General features: G+C 30.0%; 2 protein-coding genes across 2 annotated transcripts in view; one reads left to right on the top strand and one right to left on the bottom strand.

Annotated features, from left to right (window-relative positions):
• Nucleotides 1–5,099, top strand: part of LOC107437570 (myosin regulatory light chain sqh) — an 11,498-nt gene extending 6,399 nt beyond the window's left edge. The window contains exon 4 of the mRNA XM_016049628.4: nt 3,727–5,099. Coding sequence (XP_015905114.1) covers nt 3,727–3,834 — 108 coding nt within the window. The 3' untranslated portion in view covers nt 3,835–5,099. The remainder of the gene's footprint in view (nt 1–3,726) is intronic.
• A 3,263-nt stretch (nt 5,100–8,362) lies between these two features.
• The window catches only part of LOC107437565 (stabilizer of axonemal microtubules 2), a 9,724-nt gene continuing 3,800 nt past the window's right edge, over nt 8,363–14,286 (bottom strand). The window contains exons 2-4 of the mRNA XM_016049624.3: nt 13,201–13,555; nt 10,966–11,224; nt 8,363–8,695 (exon numbers count right to left, since the gene is read on the bottom strand). Coding sequence (XP_015905110.2) covers nt 8,411–8,695; nt 10,966–11,224; nt 13,201–13,555 — 899 coding nt within the window. The 3' untranslated portion in view covers nt 8,363–8,410. The remainder of the gene's footprint in view (nt 8,696–10,965; nt 11,225–13,200; nt 13,556–14,286) is intronic.

Here is a 14,286-nt window from a genome sequence, read left to right as displayed (position 1 = left end):
ATTATCAAACATCGATTTTCGTATTTACCTGATTTAAAAGTTGAACGTTGCGATTCTTATTCAGGCCATTTAAATATTGAACATTGCGATTCTTATTTACGAGATTTAAAAAACCAATTTCGCGATTTGTATTTACGAGCTTTTAAAACCCTATGTAGCTACCCGAGCTTAAAATCCAATGTCGTGATTCGTTTTTGCGGTTGTAATATCGCGCGATTTTAAAATTATGCATCCTGATCTAAAAATTGCGCATCATGATTTGTATTTTCGCATTTTTTAAATTCGATGTAGAGTTTTATATGCACGTGATTTAAAAGCCTCATATCGGGATTTATAATCACATGGATTACAAGTTTAAACAAAAATTAGACAAAAAAAGTGCGATTTATATATATATATTGAATTTCCTCTTCTTGGATTTCCTCTTTTTTACTTTCTGACTACTCTCATCCCTGCTATTAGTATATAAAACTTCATGTGCTGTTTAACTTGCTGTTAAATCTTAAGGTAAAAGGTCATGGGCAGCTAAGTTATACAATTACTATTTCTTAGTGCAAAAGTAGGAAACATGGCCCTTTACTTTTAAAAAGCATGATCTCTAACTTTATTTTCAACTGGATTTAGTATTTCATGAAGGCTAGATGTGTTTAATTGATCATAAATGACTGAATCAAATGTTGATGGCAATAATAAATTTATATTGTCAGGGGTCTGTCTAGGTTTTTCTGAGCGGTACCTATTTTGTGAAAATTTAGACATAATTTGTGAAAAATTAAAAATTATATTTAAAAATCCTGGACACAAGAATATGGATTTATCATTTCTTAAGGAATACAAAAATAAAATTTTAAGAAAAAGTATTTTGTGAAACTACTGTTTTTCCTAAAATTAAATTTGTGAAACTACCGTTTTTCCTAAAGTTGAATTTGTGAAGGTTTCGCTAAACGGTAGTAAATTTGGTCTGGACTGACCCCTGATCATTAAAATTTTTTTCTGCTGCATTAAAAAGACGTGATTTCTCTTAAAAAATTCCTAATTAAGTAAAATTTGGGTTTCAATTATTTTTGATGTTTTTTTCTTTCTTTTTATATATAGATTTCTTTGAATCTAGTTTTAAAGTTTAAGATTAACTATAAAATATCTATCATATCAATGGAATGAAAAAATTCTTAGTGGGAGGTTAATATTTTATCTTATTATATCTATTTTCTTTCATTCAGATAAAAATAAGATAATATATTATCTGCTTTCTGCATAATAAATTAAAAACACCAAATAGGAAATTTTAGGTACAGTAGTGTTTTTCTATTTTTGGTTTCAGTTTATTTAATTATCTTCAATACTTATATCACATTATTTAATTTGCTTGTAAAAGTACTATCTTAAAATATTCAAATTTTATGAAACATTCAAGTTTTTATGAATGTATTTTATTTTCAAAAGTATATGCAAAAGTATGTAATTTTACAAGTGGTAGTCCATTGGTTGTTAAAATAATCAGTCTAAAGGACAGTTAAAATAGCCAGTTTTAAGGAATGTAGCTATTTTTTTTAAAAAGTTAAATTTATTTTGAATTGAATATTTTTATAACCTTTATTTTTTACATTAATGATATGAATAAATAAATATAAACTAGCATTAAAATGAATTACTACAGTATAGTTTTTGTTGTTGATATTAAATTTTTTAATTTGCACATTTAAAAAAGTGTTAAATCTGGATCGATATATTTTTTCAATTTAATAAATTAGAGATTTTTTTGTGTGCATATAATCATATATTTTTTGTATGAGGGAGTATTTCATGGTGATTGAATTTTGATTGGTTTCCTTATTTGTAAACTTTTTTCATTGATAAATATTTAATAAAGTTAAGTAGTATGTTTTTTAATAGCCTAATATTATGTGCCTAAGGAAAAAGGATGAAGTGTTTTATTTAGAATAAAAATATAAAATGTTACTTACGTTTAGAAAGAACATGGAGTAAAACATATTTTTATTTTAAAATTCTTCCTCTTTTGTAAAGGGAAAATGGGATTTTTTTTCCTTTGAAATTTATTCAAGCATTTTTTAAAATTAACAGGAAACATTTAAAGTATGCATGAAATGACAGATAGAAAGTCGGAAATAGAGAAAAAGCTTTTGTGATTGATGTTACAATTTTTATATGACTGTTGTTAACTAAATGTGAGCTAAATATTTTTTTTTCTTTTGCAAAATTGCTAAAAATTGTAATTCATGTTTTCATATCTAAAATATTTAATAAAAAACTAAAAAATTTGTTAATAAAAAAATGATATTAAAATTTTTTTCTCTCTTTGTATTATGGAATAGTCTTGATAAATCACTCCTTTAAACTTAGCCTAGTACTTGAAAATGAAACAAAAAAAATGATAGGGCTTATCTTTATGATTAGTTTAGTCTTTTAAGCAGGGCTTGAAAAAACCCAACCCAGTTGGGTTTTATTGAAAACCCCCCGGGAAAATTGGGTTTTATTTGAAAAAGCCTGGGGAAAATTGGATTTTTTCATTTACTGCTCATGAACTTTAAGTTTTACTGTGTAAATATTTTTATATATTAAAAAGCGTTGTATAAGCTTAAAAATAGAAATAAATCCAAAAAGTTATTTTAAATTTGTTATTTGTATTTTATATTAAGTTTAAATAACGCATTATCACTAATGCATATTTGAATCTTCCTCATTGTTAAGTGCATAACGTTTCACAATTTTTAACTCAAGCATTATAAAATATAAATGTAGTAATATAAAAGGAACGGATTTATTTATCTTTTTGTTTTCACACACATTTACTTATATTTATTAAACTTATAAATATTACCTGTTATAAAATTATAATCAGTAAAAACTAAAATTTCATCTAACTTTTGAATTTAATAAAAAACTGAAATAAATATTTAATGGTCTTCCATATTGTTATAATAAGATTAAAAGAAAGTGAAATTGAAATTATGTATAATTATAAAGAGTATCAGTTACTTCATTTTTTTCCACTAATTAACCAAAAATATTAACCATTATTTTCAACTAATAAAAAAGTTCTAGCTTATTTTTTTAAAACCAGAAAATAAAACTGTTTAAAAGTGTTAATGTATCACTTAGTAAAAAAAATATTTCTTTTCAATATGTTTAAACAAATGAATTAGTAATAATATTAATATATAAAGCATGAAACTATATTTGAAATTTTGACCTTTTCAGACCATATTATTTAAATTTCTATTTGATTTAATTTCATTAAAATACTACTTTTTGAAAAAACCCACTTAAAGTTTTCAATAATACTATAAAATTATAGATTCAAGTTTCTTTTACTTTTACAAATATTCAAAACTTAATCACATGAATCATGCAACTCTATTTGACAAGTTTATGCTGCACAATAAATTACATAAAATTAAATGTGCACTAATAAGTTTTAATAAAAGCATTTTTTTTGTTGAAAAAACCCACTTAGCATTTGGTTGAAAAAACCCACTTGGGTTTTTTCAAGGTGGGCCCACCCAATAAAACCTGGGTGGGTTTTTTCAATGTGGGCCCACTTGGCAAACCCTGCTTTTAAGTGTAACTAATTATGGGATAATTTATATATATGTATATATATATCTATACACATATGTATATATTATGCAAATGTATATATTTATTGCTATCTCAATCATTTTTATAAAGCTTGTCATCAAGATTGTATTTTAAATTGTTTTTTAGGTTGATGAAATGTACAGAGAAGCACCCATAGATAAGCATGGTATGTTTGACTACATGGAATTCACACGTATCTTAAAGCATGGAGCCAAAGATAAAGATGACCAGTGAAAAGTGATGAATGAATTGTTGATGATATTCTGATTTTGTACTTACTTTAAATGTTTTACTAACCAGTGTTTCTTTGTTGCGAATTTATTCCACTTAATGAAAATGTGATCACATAACATTCAAATAATATGTTTGAATTTACTTTCTTTACTCATCAGTTTTTCTTTTACTTATATTTTTAGTGCCAATACGTAACCTGTTATATGTCTAAAAATAACATAAGGTGTTATGAGACTCTATTTAACTGCAGAATCAGGAGTGAACCCACTAAAATAATGTTCAATAACCCCTCAAACTGTAATTTTAACAGTCAAAAGTGTGATTTATCAACTAATAGTCAAAAACAATTTAAATTCTTCCTAATTAACAAATTTGAATCTGTATTGAATACTATTCTTTGTTTTATCATTAAAAGAAGTTATGTGGCGAGACGTAATATACCAGAGTACTTGAAAGAATTATAATATCCCACAACTGGGGTACGTTATCACATCCTTAAATATTTTATTAACTACAAGTCTAGAAATTTATCTGTACCATAGTCTTAATTTATATGGACAGGGACTTGTTTGTAAAAATAAATTCATTAATTTCACAAACAATTTTTTTGAATGAAAGGAATGTTTCATCTTCAAATCATGCAAATAAAGTGGAGCAAAATTTTCCAAAAATAATTCAAATTAGTCTTACTTTACAGTTAAACTATTCTTTTTAAAATTTTTATATTCCACCCCTTTTTTTTTCTAAATTTTTTTTCTTCTTTCTATTAAACTTTATCTTAATGGTTTATTCTGTATTTTTGCCATTAGGCTTCTCCGTTAGCCAATTGTTATTTTTTGATCACTCTGCATTAAAACGACAATCATCTTCCCCCCCCCCTAAAATTATCAAGAAAATTAAGTTTAAATAATCGAATGAATCAAGACTTAATAAAAGAAGTGTGTATAAAGCCTAGTCATACGTTAATCTGTGTTGATATTTTATGTACGTGAATGATTGATAATTACATTTCGAATGAATTATGAGTTGAAATTATTTTATACTCCTGGATTTAGCCTTCCCATAGTCTACCATTAGCATATTCTGCATTTATTTACTATATACTATTTATAACATGTATATTTTAATAATTTTGTAAGTGCTCGCGTTTCTGTATCTTTGTCTAATGAATATGCTGTGAAGATGTATGGTTTTCAAGAATATTGTTTGAAGCAATTTTTTCTTCTTTCAATGTTTTGCTAAATAAATTGCTTTCTTGAAAATTAGAGGTTGATACATTTTTTGTTGCAAGTTAGTTTAGTGTAAATTATAAATGACTAATATTTTTGCGTTGATATCAGAAAGAGTAATATATAGCTTTCTTACGGTTAGAACCCCCCCCCCTTCCCTGCAAAGTCTCAGACAGTCTACTGCTATGGAAACAAGAATAGTGCATTTCTGGGAGGGTGGCTTCTATTCACTCTAGGGCTAACACAATAAAGGTAAAATATTCCCTCTCTCACCGACCCGGGCCAATACCTGTCCTAAACAATTACCCCACATCTCTACTTGAAATAGTTGTACCTCATTACCATAGTCACCGCCATGGGTTCAGACGAATGGCTAGGGGAGTTTTTACTTTTGACTAACTATAGTTTTTTCTTTATGAAAATGAAAGACGATTTTCTTAGAATAACGAAATGTTTCATTGGATCATGCATTGTTCATTCTTATCCAAAACTTTTAGCCATCTTTCTAGCAGTAGCATGAATCCTTGCTTATAAAATTATTGTTCTTTACTGGTCGAAAACTGATCCAGGTAACTTATGACCTCATTTGGAGTAAAAAGTATTACTGTCTAAATACAAAATTTTTATAAACCCTAAGAAATATTGCGGGCAAACAGTTTCGCGTCCTCAGTGATAATGTGCTTCGAGCACGGGGACTTTAGTCCTGGGGGCTGGAATCGATCTTGAGAGAGAATCAGTGGATGAAGTTTCATAAATTAATATCTCTTTTCCATTTGTTTTTAATATTCAGGGTTGATTGTGCTCCGGAAAAAATCCGGATTTTTTGTTAACAGTGATCCGGAGATCGAAGGTCCAGACGTTTAAAAAAATCATTGATCACAGAAGTTTCCGGAAATCAAATTTTCAAAGGTGGAACTTAAAAACGCAGTTTATTTTATTTGTTTGTAAGGGAGAGCCAGAGAGATACTTTATAAGCTTATATTCATAATTAATATTCATTTTTTATCAGTAAATAGTTGTTATAATCATAAACTCAAAAAAGAAAGACATATTTGTAAATTTAATTACTTCTCCAGGTCATCATAGGTATGTGTAAATGATATAGGTATGTATAAAATTTTAAATATATTTTAAGTAAACTAAGAAATATTGAGAAAAGGGGAAAAAAAACTTGTTAAAATTTTTTTCAATTTAAACTCAGGAAATTTTCCGGAATTCTGACTTGGACTCACAATCACCCCTGAATATTAAGATTTCTGTTTTTTCTTAAAAATGTAACAAATATTCTGTTATAAAAATAACATTTTAATGTAAACATTGTAAATTTTCATAATGTGAAATGATCAATTAATGATGTAGCTCAGTAATGAAAGAATGAGACTGAAATTCAATGCCTGCTAGCTAAAACTTAATTTTTACTATTGTTGTATCTAGATTGTTTTGTTTTAAATTCCTCAATGTTTTGAAATTCTGGCCAAAGTTAAATTGAGATTATTATAATTTTTTTTAAAAAAGAAAGAAAAAAATATTAGAGATAGGACAAATAATAAATAATGGCAAAGTGAAAAATAAATAGCTTCATGAAAAAAGTAGTGGTTTATTATTCAGTGATTGATGTGAAAAGATGTACAAGGTTAGCTGTTATTTTTTATCTTGTTTGTTGTAAAAAATAAACTAATTAAATGAAGAAAAAATATAGAGAAGAAAACTGACTGAAGAAGAAAATAATTGATTTAATATGTGAGCCCATCTAGAAAGTTACATTTTGGTGAGCTCTAAATTTCTGAAAGTTTTAGTAAATTACTCTAGATTGTTCTAATTCGTCAAAAAGAATAAGTTCAGCCTTGAAATATATTTAAAGTGGCACCCATGACTTCGAAAGTAGATAATTTTCTAGACGTCTGAGAAGCAAATTACAGACATCTAATGAGACAGTGCAAATATCTTTCCATTAGAACATGGATTACCCATATGTCTAGCTTTGAGAATTAATCTATGCATTTCAAATGATCACAAACATTCAAATTCACCAAATTTATTCTCTTAACGATATGTCGAGTTGTTCTTTGCCAGATTGCTTTAATTAATGCTTTCATCAGCCTAAACTTGTGCAGTGGATCTTGATCGAAGTTTTGCTGAAGCAAAATTTTGTACACTAGTTTTGACTTTGGCGTACTATCAACGCATTTCGATACACATCAGATAATTTTTTTCTTGCATGAACAGCATTTTTACTTTTTCGGTATTAAAAAAGTAAAATATTTGAAAAGACACCAACCAAAAACTACTAACGAGAATCGATCAAACTTTTTCAAAAGTAAATCGTCCTATTCAAGATTTCTTCATTGTCAAGGCAACGACCCTTTGCCGGCCTTGGCTGCCCCAACAACTGACTCACGCCAGCAACCCCTTTTCAACTCCCTTCAAATTTCCATTCTTTAGGGTTTCCAGGTCATTTTCGATGTTGTTGAGCCATCTAGAAGGGGGTCTACCTCTGGGGGTCCTTAAAGGTAACGACTCCCATGGCGCTATTTTCAGGGCTTCTCTATAAATGGCTCAGTCTATTACTGGGGATTATTTGGGGTTGCTTGTAGAGTTCGAAGTTATATCTGATTCAAAATTTATAATGATTATATGATTTATGTGTGAAGTTTACCCTGAAAGAATCGATTAAAACCTTTGTTGGGAAAAAATAAAATTACTTTCCAAACAACTCAATAGCATATTATGTGTACCGCCGGCCGAGTGGTTAGCGTGCCTGACTGCGAAGCCAATGGCTGCGGGTTCGAATCCCGCTCTGGGCACGGATGTTTCTCTCTCTGTGTGTTTGTTGTCTTCTGCTGTATGAATGTGGCCCACCCCATGAACGGGTATTTGTGGCAGTGTGGCGTGGGTAATGTTGCTCGCCTCCGTGACTTTGGTTCACAAGTGCCCACTGGGTAACGNTCCGTGACTTTGGTTCACAGGGTAACGATAAATGAGCAACACTTCCGGCATCTTCTAAGGCGAAGAACGAAAATTCAGTGCCTGCCGTTATTAAAAAATAAAAATATATTTTGTGTACCTTACAGCAGAGGTGGCAAGTTTGGAAGAAATAGAAAAAACTCCTTTCTTTTTTTTTCAAAATAAATATCTAATATTCAAACTTTCTTTTTAAGCAATTGCAATCAAATTTAAATAATATTCATTAAATTTCGAGCTATTTAGTATATCATTTTTAAATAAGTGAAAACTAAAAACAACACTTAAAAGAAAAAATAATTTAATGAATTTCTTAAGAAATCAAAGTAATCGTAGTTCTTCATTATTATACGTGAATGAATATTGCAAAACTTGATTATTAATTTTCAACATGACTTTCTGCTAATTTTGGGCTCTTTACAAAAGAATTGATGCCCAGATTCCACCTTATCGAAAGTGTATTTTGGTACGAGAGCATCTTTTCCAAATCTTTTAAGGTAACCAGCAGGACAATCCACACATGTCCACTGATAATCTCTTCTCGAAATACTAGTGTCCTCCATGTCTCCATCTCCACAGTGAAGGTTGTCCCCCATTTTAGAAATCTGTATTTTTTCTGCTGCTTTAGCAGTATAATCATGTCTGGTGGTTGTGCAATCAGAAAACCGTCCCTGAAATGTCCATTTTAAATATGTTTATTATAAATATAAATATTAGAACAAGAGAAAGAAAACATATTAAAATATTATTAATAAAGTGAAGAAAGGAAGAACAAAGAGATGTGGTTAAGGAACTTATGTTTGTTTTTGTTTCTCACCTTTTTCGTTCACAACTTTACGTTTTATAATTCAAATCACTTCTGTTTCTTCTCATTCACGTCTGGCAAGTCTTGAAAATGGGCGTTTGTTTTTGAGCGCTTGAAATATGTCTACTGTTATTTCCTATTTATATATTTTCAAAGCAAATTAAGTTTTCAATCTATCAGTAATATCTTACCGCTTCAATTTCTTGGAATTATTTATTTAATGTGAAGTTAAAGGTTTTTAAATGATCACCAATGCTAATTGAATATCCCAACTTTATGTTATTGTGGTTTTGTTTTTAAAGCTGCCAACTTGAAATTTTATTATGCAGCAATAAAACAATAATTTAGGTTGACAGAATTTTCCTGAAATTTAGATTTTTGATTTAGCTAATTTGATTTGCTTGAGAAAGAAATAATTAACTGAATTTCTTATAAATGAAATTTTGAATTTATAGCTATTCTATTTTTGTTCTGTATAAAAGACGTAAGAAATATATATTGTTTTGTTAATCTTTCGGATTATCTAAGAAATAATCAAGTTTTTAAAATTGAATTACTCCGAAACAAATTGGAAGTTTTAACAAAAGATCAAAAGTGTTTTTTTGAAATCTTTATTCATAAGAATGTCATGACTGCAAATACATATATATATATATATTACTGCGATTAAATTTCCGAATGGTTAATTAAAATTATTAAATTATTTCAAAACTAATTCGAAATTTAAACAAATTGAGACAAAATATTTATTTACAATCATAGCGACACGTGGCTTCCGAAAAATCATAATATGTTTGATAATAGTTTCCGCTAAACTAAATTATGTGGCACAAAAAAACAAAAAAAAAATCTTCTAATTGACGTAAAATAATTCAAAAAATAATATCCGCATCAGAAACATTTTAACATATGAATAATCTTCTATCGATTCTCCAAAAATGTGCAAAACCTCATATCGTTTCATGTAATGGTTTTCGAGTTATGGCAGTGAGAAGCATACCAGCTGATAAATTTCTGAAACAGCGGCAATAACTATTTTTTTTTTTTAAATATCGAAAGTTAATCATAAGTTCTGTTTTAAGCATTAAAAGTAAGTTGAACATTTGATTCCGCATTGTTTACATAGTCTTTCAATCGTAGAAAATTTTTATGTATTTAAAAATTAAGATATGTTTCTTCAGTATGTTGTTAAAATGATTATCTCTTTTCAATTTCATGGAACATTCTCTTACATTACCTATTCATTGTTACATTATTAAATTTTTCTTTTTCATGAAAGGATTTTTTGTTGTTGTTAATTTACGTCGCACTAGAGCTGCACAATGGGCTATTGGCGACGGTCTGGGAAACATCCCGGAGGATGATCCGAAGACATGCCATCACAATTTTGATCCTCTGAGGAGGGGATGGCTTTCATGAAAGGAAAGGAGAGTGTTTTTGAAGTTAAGCTAATTGGGATCTAACTATATTCTATACATAAGAACTTTAATAATTTTTTCGCGTTTGGTGCTAACGATTTTATTCTGGTCTCGTCTCGTTCAATTAAATCTCTCTATATTATAAAATCGTAAGGTTCCCAGCTATTTTGGGTGTTCAACATAACGTTATATTTTCTTTTGCTTAGCACAAAACTATAAGACTTAAAAAGTTTGAAATTAATAAGGTGTGTAGAAAAGTGTACAGGGATTACAATGGAATAAAACAAACTTTATCATTCTATAATTTGTTCCAGAATTATTAACTGTTGAACTTGTTGGAAAAAATTCCACACTGGCTGCTCTACAGGTCGCGAGACTGCAACTACAGAGTGTAAAGTACCGTATTTGTTTATGAATTTAACATAGAGTTTTTATTTTATTTTTTTAAAATTCTAATTTGAAAGTTATTGCAATATAATTTTAACGAGAGTTTTTTTTCAAAATTAGCATTTGTTTAAAAGTTATTGCTAATTTAAGAGCTTTTTCGTGATTTTTAAAAGCTTTTTCGCTTTCAATATTAACTATTTATCCATTGATGTTAAAAATATATTCTTTCCAATGTATTGTATTCACTAATCAAAGCAAATGTATTTCACTAATCAGGTTCATATTTGCCCAAGCGAATTTTTCCCATGCAGTAATAACGTTCCCTACTTACTTCTGGTTTCTTGTAGCCTAGATCCGGTTTAAATGATTCAGTTTTCACAGGGTGATGTGCCTTGTAATCTCTCCTGGAAGTTGTCATCTTCTCCATCGGTCCACATGGCAGACCCAAGTTATCCTTAAGAGGTTTTGCTGGTTGAGCCGGAACATCATCCGGAGGGGCCTCATAATCCGTTTTGTATGTTGTTTCTCTTGACATTGGCGCATCAGATTTTTGTTGCTTTCGAAACGAAGGATGCCAGTCAGGCAATTGCCTGAAAATTATGCAAATTGGTTAGAATTATAAGTTACCTTGTTAAGACCTACATATAATTCGTTCTGTTTGACAGATGTCAATGAAACTTGATACCCACTTTATTTGCGAACGAAATGGACTAAAGGTGACGCATAGCAGAACTATTTACCCATGACAACGCTTTAGAATATTTCAAAAGGGTGTGGATAATCATAGGAATAGAAAGCACACATTAGATTCTGTCCTGATTTTCAAACAGATTAAAATATTTCGAACTTGGAAACTATATGAAACTTAACGCATGAAACATAGTACTTAAAGTAAGCATCGTCGAAACTTCAAAATATAATTTTTAAAAATCTAAATGAGAAAAGTAACATGGCAAGGGGAAACATCATTATACAATCCGATATATCTGAGTAATGGAGGAGAGGAAATTGGAAGATGATATTAATTGGAAATATGATGACATGAATTGGAAATACAAAGATAATATGAATTGGAAGATCCAGAGGTCTTCAACGACTCGCTCTCTTTTTTGGGGATTTTTCTCTTGGTTGTAGTTAATCACAATTATAATCCGAGTTTTTATTTCCTCTTACCTAAACTAAAAAAAAAAGTCAAGAATCAAATTTTTATTTATTTAAGAAAACGCGACACAGAGTGTGTTGTTAAACGCCACTGAATCAGGAAATCGCGAGAAATAGGTTCTGTATACGAAACCGATATTCATCTTAGATGACGCATTCGAACGGTGCGATTGTGAGTACGGGCCATGAAGAAAAGAAATTTACAATTAAAAAAAAATTAGTTTAAATTTCGAGCATCCGTTGAAAAAGGAAGCGCATAAAGGTATAAAACGCAATTGGAACATGTGCTCAATGTGCAATCCGATTTCGTTAAACACATGTTTAAAACGCGTTATACCGTGTACAACTCTGGCACATTGGGTTTTTTCGATCTATTACAGCAACATAGTGACGGTAATCTGTCGTTTTGTTAAAAAATTTTTACGAATAATGCCCGTTTTTTCTTTGGTAATAACAAAGTGGTCAAGATTGTTACGGCAGTGACTTTTAACTTGTGAAAACTGCACCAAATTGCATAAATCATTTCTCATACCTGAAAAACGCCATTTATTGATCAAAATTTGAACTAATTTTTATTGCAGATTTCATTTACCCATGAACCATATAATATGGGCTAAGTTTCATCAACATCCGCCGACCACAATAAGTCAACCACTCGCCGATTACAATAGAGGTCTAAACAGAGTAGTAATTATATCCATCCAATACCAAAAATGAATAATTCTAGCCTGAGTTTTTCGGCCGCTACCGAAAACCAATGGCCAAGTCAGCTTTGTATTCTCAAGATCTATTATAAAATTATGCTTAACTAATGCTTATGCTTAACTAAAGCTTATGATTAACTGAAATAACTAAGAAATGGAATTATTCATGAAATAAAATTGTGTCAATAAGTCCTTTAAGCATAGTATTAACATCAATAATTACTTGAGCATTACACACCTTATAAAAGGCTATTATTGATCAAACTAGGCACGCTGTGAAGGAATGTAACCCTCCCCTCTTCTTTCTCCTCCTCTTCTCAGTTGTATGGGGAAGTACTTGGATATTTTCGCATTCCATAATATTTTTCATATTTAACTGTCAAAAATATTTTCTAAAATTTCCATGATGTTTTCTTTTAAAACTATGTTTAATCTAGTTTTCAATTCCATATAGTTTCCTAACTTAGAAGTTTTTATCTATCTGAAAGAAACTGACGTACTTGCCTCTCCGATGACTATGTGAAAGCATGCGAAATGTTGCCATAGGTAGAGAGTTCTGCTTTGCGCCATCTGTAGCCTATTTCGATCGCCAATTAAAATTTGGTATTTATTTTTTCTTCTTTTCAAATTAGAAGGACAATTTAATTTTTAAAAAATAGCAAGTCAAATCATAATAATGTTATTACCAAAAACGTATTTACCTTGGCAACACTTCATGAGGTTGAAAATCTTTTTTATAATGCGACACTCCTTCAAAAGGGCCGTCGAATTTTTTAGCCTCTGCAGGGACTATAGGAGCCAGCTTTTTAAACAGTGGGTGACATCTATAATCATGCCTATGTGTGGTGCAATCTTGGAATTTGTCTGTACTGGCCTTCCATTTAGGCAGCTTTTTTAATGGCTTTGGTGGAATCACATATTTTGGTGGGTAATCTGTTTTGTGGGTTGTTTCACCTATGAAGTCTCCATCTGGTTTCAGTTCTCCTTTCATCGGAGAAATTTTTTCTCGTTTAATAAGTGGTGGGGCTTGAAATCGGTCTCTAGTTTCTGACTCACCTATAAAGAGTAAACGAAAGCTTTTTCTCACATGTTAATAAATATTTGATATTTGATTCAATGTTGCAGTAAATTTTTACATTTGAGGAGTACAGAGAGCGAACAAACATTACCTAATTTTCATGATCACCAACTAGTTTTGTTGGAATCTGAGATCAAGTTTTTCCATACATATTGATGAGTGAAGGGAAGGAAATATTTCGCAATTTTTTTATAAACTGAAATAAACACTGTTTTTCTTCTTCCTTTTTGCAGTTAGATGAGAGTGATATTTTTTATTTTATTTTATAAGACTTTTTGATGGAACTAACCCCCCTTTGCGTTACAGGGAGATGAAAACCACGAAAATCTCTTATGGTTAGCTTGACCGCATGGGGAGTTTAACCCATGATCCGCCCACCACTGAGGATATTTTACATCAGTACTATGGCTGGTGTTAGCCGGGTGCAGAAATCGTATCAACCAACCACTGCAGGGATTCAAACCTTGCCTTCATTGGGTGGCAAACGCTCCATCTCGTCACCTCGGTTTTGATACTCTTATTTCTTATTTAGGTAATCATACCAATTCTTCATTATTGAAGCATGCAATAAAAGATCATCATTAATAGAGGAAAAAATTCCTCAATCAAATTCCGTGTGTGTTATCTATCTATTTCTCTCTCTCTCTCTATCTATCTATCTATCTATCTATCTATCTATCTATCTATCTATCTATCTATCTATCTATCT

Source organism: Parasteatoda tepidariorum, chromosome 10 (genome assembly GCF_043381705.1).
Source record: "Parasteatoda tepidariorum isolate YZ-2023 chromosome 10, CAS_Ptep_4.0, whole genome shotgun sequence".
NCBI lineage: Eukaryota > Metazoa > Arthropoda > Arachnida > Araneae > Theridiidae > Parasteatoda > Parasteatoda tepidariorum.
This window is presented reverse-complemented; position numbering and strand designations above follow the sequence as displayed.